Here is an 8,337-nt window from a genome sequence, read left to right as displayed (position 1 = left end):
TATTGCAGCCTCCTATTAGCATGCAGGAAACCTAGCTTTCAATTCAAAGCTCAAGTTACTGTCTGGTGTGTGTGCCGGGGAGGGGTGCGGTGCCCTGTGATAGTACAGTGTCCCATCTAAGGTGCTTTCCCACCTCACATCAAGGTACGTTCGCACATATAGTGATTTTATCGCTGCAAGTTGCCAGTTGCTGTGCTATGAAGTTGCCAGTAGGTGTTCCTACTACTGGTTGCCATAGTAACATTTACCAGTGGGTGGCGCAACTAGCATTCCACTATTGACAACGAATCAAGTTTTCTTGCCGCTACAATTAAACATTCTGGAGGCAGAGCATTTCTATATATAATTCACCAGTGCATATGTGCATCACCTGTAGCATCCACCTGGATGATGCAACGGCAGCCATAGTGCGCCAGAACGCCCACCACACACCAGTTATTAGTGGGGAGGAGAGAGTGATGTAGCCAATTAAGAGATGGGGATTATTAGGAGGCCGTGATAGAGAAGGGTCAATGGGGGAATTTCGCCCATACACCCCCACTCTTTACGATAAGTGCCCTGTGATTTTTAATGACCACAGAGAGGACCTCGGTTTTATGTCTCATCCGAAAGACTGCAGTTTTTACAGTATAGTGTCCCTGTCACTATACTGGTGCATTAGGACCCACACAGAGCACAGGGTGAGCACCCCCTGCTGGCCTCACTAATACCACTTCCAGCAGCAACCTTAGTTTTCCCCAGGAGGTCTCCCATCCAAATACTGGCCAGGCTCAACCCTGCTTAGTATCAGTGGGAAACCAGCAAGAGCTGAAGGAAGGAGAAGCATTGTGTGCCCTTTGGCATTGCGGCCATCTATCTGTGGCGCAGAATGCCAGACTGTCTGGGTCCAGGAAGCAATTTGGACTCGAAGGCATTATGGCAGATCACAGATCATGTGTGCTCTACTGTCTTCACTCCCATTGGTAGTCTCTGCCACTGGCGGAGCCAGAGGGGTGTCCGGGGTGGCACCGGACATCCCTGACATCTGATTGGCCAGTATCATGGGTTTATTGTTTACAAAAACAATACATTCCATTTAGGGTCAAAATAGTTCACAAAAAACACAGTAAAGGCGTTCGCAGTAAAAACGATTACGCTAACATTAGACCAAAACACAACAGTACAGTATTACCAACTACAAACAAACAGATACTTAAAAATCCATTGACAGGTCTAACCTGTTATGTTATTCAGACAGTTATTCAGACAATAATCAGACAGTCTGATTAAGAAAAATGAGCAACTGAACGAACTCATTAAACACTCATTAAATGCATTATTGACTCAGGTTATAGGCTACACAACAAACGCAATTTCGGCTGTGTAAAGCTTCGTCTTCCCTGCCTTTTCTCTGGAAAATCTGGCGACTACCTTATCCTTGTCAATGTCAATTTCCCCTCCAATGCAGAGCAGTGCTAACTCTGACAGCCGCGACTCACTCATGCTTGACCGCAAAGTCACTTTTTGTCACTTGTGAGTTTCAGACGGCCAAAAGTCCTCTCTGCCTGTTACTGTTCTAAAAGGAAATGATGCATATGTATACAAATTGCAACACACAAATTAGTAGCCTGCGATGTAATGATTTTTTTCAACAAATTTTGTAATAAAATGATTTGGGAATAGACATTTGATCTACGTTTTGTTATTAAAAAAGAAAATGTCTTTGTGATCAGTAGGGGCCCCCCTGGAAAGTGGGCGGTACTGAAACCCCTGGAATTTAGTGAATGCTGAAAACGAATGGTCTCTGTTCACTTTGTCGCTGTATGTGTAAAGTTCAACTTCAGTGGTCCTGGGGTAGGCTCCACCACAACCCAGACTGGGACTAATGGGATTAACGAGTTTTATTGAAATTATGCAAAATTCACCAGTTCCTGGCATGAACGAACGCATGAACACATCACGTGGACGTCTGGGGAGCTTTATTTTGAAACGTGCCGACGACTTTTATTCTGAATTTTCTTATTTACGTCAACGGTCTTTTCCCGGAAGTGTCTAACGGAATAATCCCAAACTGGTCTTTGGTTCCGTAGAGAAGTGCACTACATAGTAAATAACACAACCTCTTCTGTAACCCTGTGTAGTGCAGGATTTACGCAATAGAGAGTCATTTGGGATTCATCCCGTGACTTTAGTTGTTTGAAGGCACGTCTTCTTTAAAAACAACCGACGAAGAAATGATAAGCGTTTGGTTACATTTATTCCTATTTTTCTAATAATGTGCTTCTCAGGATGTGTAACTGCATAAAATGTCCCCTAGCTGACTTGCTAACTAAATAATGCAGTTTTTGGTAACTTGCGCTATAACTCAGGCTTAACCCCTGTACTGAGATATAACACACTTTAAACTATTTATGTGTGTGTGTACACTACATTTCAAACGGGTGTTTATTAGTGTCACTTATTAGTGTAACCCCCCCTTTCTTTTTTTAGTTAGGTTTTTTTTTTTTTTTTTTTTTTTTTTTTAACTTTCAGCTAGTTTTATAGCTCAGTCAGACCTTCCGTGTTACAAGTGTTTCGCAAGATAACCACACACACACACACACACACACACCAAGACACCAAGAGAGCAATGAGCTTTTTCGGCTTTGGCCAAAGCGCAGACATCGACATAGTGCTCACCGACGCCGAGACGAGGAAAAAGGCCGAGCACAAGAGCGAAGATGGGAGAAAGGAGAAATATGTGCTGTTTTATGACGGTGAGACGGTGAGCGGTAAAGTAAACATCACTCTGAAGAACCCGGGCAAAAAACTCGAGCATTACGGCATCAAGATCGAGTTCCTCGGCCAGATCGGTGAGAGATCTCCTCTTTTCACTCTACACGTTTATCTGATAAAGTATTATAACTGTTTGTTTGCTTTGTGTGTGTGTGTGTGTGTGTGTGTGTGTGTGTGTGTGTGTGTGTAGAGCTGTATTATGATAGAGGGAACCACCATGATTTTGTCTCGCTGGTTAAGGATCTGGCCCGACCTGGAGAACTTTCCAGCTCCCAGTCTTTGGACTTCGAGTTTTCTCATGTGGAGAAGCCATATGAATCATACACAGGCCAGAACGTGAAACTAAGGTGACACACACAGGTTGTAACTTGTAACACGCATGATGTAAAGTACGAAACACGGGGTGTGCTCTTCTAGGAAAGTAACCAACAACCAGGTGGTTCTGGAAGGCGCTCGACGATTAATCACTGGTGATCAGTGACTGGTCATTGGGAACAGTGGTGATCAGTAATTTTTGGGAACAGTTGTTATCAGTGATTTGTCATTGGGAACAGTGGTGATCAGTAATTTTTGGGAACAGTTGTTATCAGTGATTGGTCATTGGGAACAGTGGTGATCAGTAATTTTTGGGAACAGTGGTGATTAGTAATTTTTGAGAACAGTGGTTCAGTGATTTGTCATTGGGAACAGGGGTGATCAGTAATTTTTGGGAACAGTGATTGGTCATTGGGAACAATGGTGATCGGTTATTGGTCATTGGGAACAATGGTGATCAGTGATTGGTCAGTGGGAACAGTGGTGATTGGTCATTGGGAACAGTGGTGATCAGTGATTGGTCATTGGGAACAGTGGTGATTTGTCATTGGGAACAGTGGTGATCAGTCATTTTTGGGAACAGTGGTTATTAGTGATTGGTCATTGGGAACAGTGGTGATCAGTGATTGATCATTGGGAACAATGGTGATCACTGATGGTGAGTTGAACGAAACGGATCTCTCAACTCGTATATCAGAAGCTGTGCTGTGAGCTGGAGAGCCATATTGACTTCAAGACAGTCACAAATGTATGCTCAGAAATTCACTAGATTTAAAAAATTTTTTTAAAGTTGCCTAATAAGTCGCCAAATCTAGCGACAGACTGTCTAAGTTGGCAACATTGGTGGCATGATGCCCCAGACACAAACTGGAATTGCTGTTACAACTACAAAGATGAATATGTTCCAATAACAGCACATCTGCAGTGTTTTATTCTCCTTATACCACCATAGTGACATCATTCTTTTATTATCAGTTTGTAGTTACATTCAGTGCTGTGGAATGTCCATGAAACAAGTTACAGCACTCCTTATTGGGTTTTATTCTTCATATATTAGTAATGTAGTTAGTAGTTTGGAAAACTACAATGATCAACATTACTCAAAGAAACAATGTCTGTACTGTGAAGTTATTTTACCAGTCGGACAAGAAGAGTAACGGCCCTCAGTTTTATGTTTAAGCATTGTCATAAACATACCTAATCCTTTTTCTTTTAATATGTATAATAAAACGTTTGCCTGCCTTATTATTTCAGTGATACCCTGCATACAGAAAACACCACTAATTCCTGCTCCAGCTGTAGTTGTGACTGCAGAACTGAATCATGTCTGATCTTCCACTAGGAGGATTTGATTTTATTCCAGCATTACGGTTTGTGTTACGTGCACATTTGTTTTGGTTGCCTGTAGGTACTTCCTTCGTGCGACAATAAGCCGTAGACTAAATGACATCATCAAGGAAATGGATATCGTAGTGCACACGCTTTGCACTTATCCTGAGTTAAACTCATCTATCAGGATGGAAGTTGGCATTGAGGACTGTCTGCATATTGAGTTTGAGTATAACAAATCCAAGTAAGTACCACATGTTACATTGTAATATTCTTACAGCAGGATATAGATGTTGATATCTTTTACTGATGATTTGTTGTGGTCTTGAATCTTTTATTTGTTGTGCGTAGATATCACTTGAAAGATGTGATTGTGGGGAAGATCTACTTCCTTCTTGTAAGGATAAAAATAAAGCACATGGAGGTGAATATAATAAAGCGAGAGACAACAGGCACCGGGCCCAGTGTGTATCATGAAAACGAAACCATCGCCAAATACGAGATTATGGATGGAGCACCAGTTAGAGGTAAAGCAAAGACATCTTAACCTGATATTAAACATCGTAATATGAGTGCCGGCCTGGGAAAGTCCTTCCAATAGTGGTGCTTGAAAGTTTGCGAACCCTTTAGAATTTTCTATATCTCTACATGACCTAAAACATCCTCAGATTTTTACACAAGTCCTAAAAGTAGACAAGGAGAACCCAATTATACAACTGAGACAAAAATATTATACCTGGTCATTTATTTATTGAGGGAAATGATTCAATATTTCATATCTGATGGTGGCAAAAGTATGTGAGCCTCTAGGATTGGCATTTTAATTTGAAGGTGAAATTAGAGTCAGGTGATTTCAATCAGTGGGATGAGGTGTGGATGAGCGCACTGTTTTATAAAAAATAAAAAAAAATAAAAAAGCAGGGATCTATCAAAGTCTGATGTTCACAAAACATGCTTGTGGAAGTGTATCATGGCACAAACAAAGGAGATTTCTGAGGATCTCAGAAAGAGTTGTTGAAGCTCATCAGGCTGGAAAAGGTTACAAAACCATCTCTAAAGAGTTTGGACTCCACCAATCCACAGTCAGACAGATTGTGTACAAATGGAAATTCAAGAACATTGTTACCCTCCCCAGGAGTGGAGACCAACAAAGATCACTCCAATAGCAAGACGTGTAATAGTCCAGGAGATCACAAAGGAGCCCAGTGTAACTTCTAAGCAATTAAAGGCCTCTCTCTCATTGGCTAATGTTAATGTTCATGCGTCCACCATCAGGAGAACACTGAACATCAATGATGTACATGGCAGGGTTGTAAGGAGAAAGCCACTGTTCTCCAAAAAGATCATTATTGCCCTCCTGCAGTTTGCTAAAGATCACCTGGACAAGCCAAAAGGCGATTGGAAAAATGCTTTGTGGACAGATGAGAACAAAATAGAACTTGTTGGTTTAAATGAGAAGCGTTATGTTTGGAGAAAGGAAAACACTGCATTCCAGCATAAGAACATTATCGCATCTGTGAAACATGGTGGTGGTAGTACCATGGTTTGGGCCTGTTTTGCTGCATCTGTCTTTGCAGGAAGGTAGCCTAGGCAAGATTAACAAGTCGAACTCGACACCAAGTGAATCGACAGGGCTCCACCAACACCTAGTGGAGTTCTCATTACTAATCTGTATGCCAGATATATGCTTAAAATACATTTCAAACAATATTTAAAAAAAAAAAAAAACCCAACAAATTCAGATATTTTGACCTTGACCCTGTTTGGACCGATTACAAAATCATAATAATAATAATCAGTTCATCTGCTGGTTACAATGATGTTAGACAAATCCTACAAACATTCAACCACTTGTTCTTGAGATATCACACAAACGAGACCATCGGGCAGATACAAGGACGGACACTTGGATGGACCGATGGTAAAAATTGTAGCTAGACAAAAATGGGGCTGAAGTTCCCGAAGATGAATGTGTAAGTAACATCATCGTATGACAAACAGGAAAGAAGCTGTTGAAGAAAACCTATTTTAGACATTTGACCTTGCTGTGACCTTGACACTATTTGGATCAGATCCCAAATGTAATCAGGTCATCTGCTCGTTACAATAATAAAGCCATATAAATCCTCGATATCACGCTAAAGAGTCTCTCGGACAAGACAGTCCAAAACCACTCAATAATTTTGGTGAATATATTTATGGTGTCTTTCCCAGACTGCCAAACACATAGGCCTGTTACTTTTTAAAAACACTGACATATTATTTACCGGTTTCCATTAGGCGAATCCATCCCCATCCGATTATTTCTCGCTGGTTACGAGCTGACACCCACCATGAGAGACATCAACAAGAAGTTCTCTGTGCGATATTATCTGAACCTAGTCCTGATCGATGAGGAGGAGAGACGCTACTTCAAACAGCAGGTGCAGTATCATTCATGTAGCTTGTGAATCTCACAGATTGTATGCAGTCCAATCAAGTAAATTTGTTCCCCATTGAAGGAAATCACACTGTGGAGGAAAGGAGACATTGTAAAGAAGAGCATGTCCCAACAGGCCACCATAGCTGCTCAGAGATTTGAGGGATCAAAAGCTGGATCTGCTTCTGCACAAGCAAAAGTGGACAACAGTTAAATGAAATGTTAGTTGTATATAAAAAATAATAAAAGAAGAGGATTCCTGTAGCTCCTGAGGCATCAGCAACACAGGGATTTGAGATAGAGAGCAAAGAAAATCATTCACAAATCCTCCATGTGCTCAATTTTTAAACATGTTCATGGTGATAGTTGGTGTTTCTCTTCCAAGGTGCAAGGCTACAATAACTTCCTATTTAAAATATCTAAATTGTTGCTTTTTAACCAACCTTATATTTATATATAGATAGAGAGAGAGAGATATGGATGGATGGATATATAGAGATATCTATCTATATATATATTTATATATGCATTTACGCAAATTGCTTTTCATATTAGTCCATTCAGAAACATTCCTTTATCTTTATGATCAAATGAATACTTATTATTTTAAATGTTGTGTCTGTGTTCTGGTAAATGAGTCTTGAGTAAACACTGGGAGATTTGTGTTTTGCATCGGTGTTAAAGGTTGGTTTATTTGCAGTTATTTTATTCATAATAGATGTATATACCGTATTATTCTGTAGTGTTGGAATTAGGAAAGAGGCAGTATAGAAATGCTGCAGACGTTCAAATAAAATCTCGAAACTCAGACCTCCGACTAGGAAAAACCAAAGAAAATGCCCTCTCAAACTTCTGACTCAGAAACTTGGGACTGTCTCCTGAACTCCTGAGCAAGTGACGTCAAATCAACATGGCTTCTTAGACCATCGACCGTAACAAAGTAGATGAGTTATGCTGTATATACTTTAAGTATTTGTTTTAGATCAGTCAACGTATAGGAATATTCGCTTGTTAAAAGTATAACACTGACTACACAGTTCATTGTTTTAAGGAGTTCATATATACAGCACTCATCACAGTTAGTGGAGGGAGCCGTATCACCCCCAAACACCCCCCCCCCCAATGCACAAAGGTCAAAGATGTTGAACACAGCATTACTGAAAGGCAACTCTTACGATCAACACATGAGCGCTTTCAAATCTAATGATATTTCTGGGTTTTTTTGTTTTGCTTTAAACTGTGCTACTTCTGTCATCTTTACTGATAAAGTCCAGAAGTATTCGTATGGGTGTTTAGGAACGATGGGAAAATAAGGGTCATAATGAGTGTTACATTGAGCTGTTCATTTCTCTATCTTGCCATTTCAGCATTGCTCAGGTCGAGCAATCTTTCACGTTTTGTGATGGTGGAAAGCACTTTTGTACAATGAACGCTCGACGAGCCATACTGTAAATAAACTTTGCTAAATTTGGGTCAATTTATTCCTCCATAATTTTAAAAAGCAAGGGGTGGTCTGAAAA

The 8,337-nt window shown here is 40.5% G+C and overlaps 1 protein-coding gene across 1 annotated transcript; it reads left to right on the top strand.

Moving 5' to 3' along the window:
• The first annotated feature begins 2,047 nt into the window (after positions 1-2,047).
• vps26b (VPS26, retromer complex component B) lies at positions 2,048-8,294 on the top strand. Its single transcript, XM_053646758.1, has 6 exons — positions 2,048-2,831; positions 2,945-3,101; positions 4,478-4,642; positions 4,750-4,925; positions 6,679-6,821; positions 6,900-8,294. The coding sequence occupies exons 1-6, from the start codon at positions 2,609-2,611 to the stop codon at positions 7,029-7,031; spliced, it is 996 nt and encodes a 331-aa protein (XP_053502733.1). The 5' UTR covers positions 2,048-2,608; the 3' UTR covers positions 7,032-8,294.
• Positions 8,295-8,337: the final 43 nt, after the last annotated feature.

This window comes from Ictalurus furcatus, chromosome 17 (assembly GCF_023375685.1).
Source record: "Ictalurus furcatus strain D&B chromosome 17, Billie_1.0, whole genome shotgun sequence".
Lineage (NCBI taxonomy): Eukaryota > Metazoa > Chordata > Actinopteri > Siluriformes > Ictaluridae > Ictalurus > Ictalurus furcatus.
Note: the sequence above shows the minus strand (reverse complement) of the source record. Positions and strands in the feature narration are given on the sequence as shown.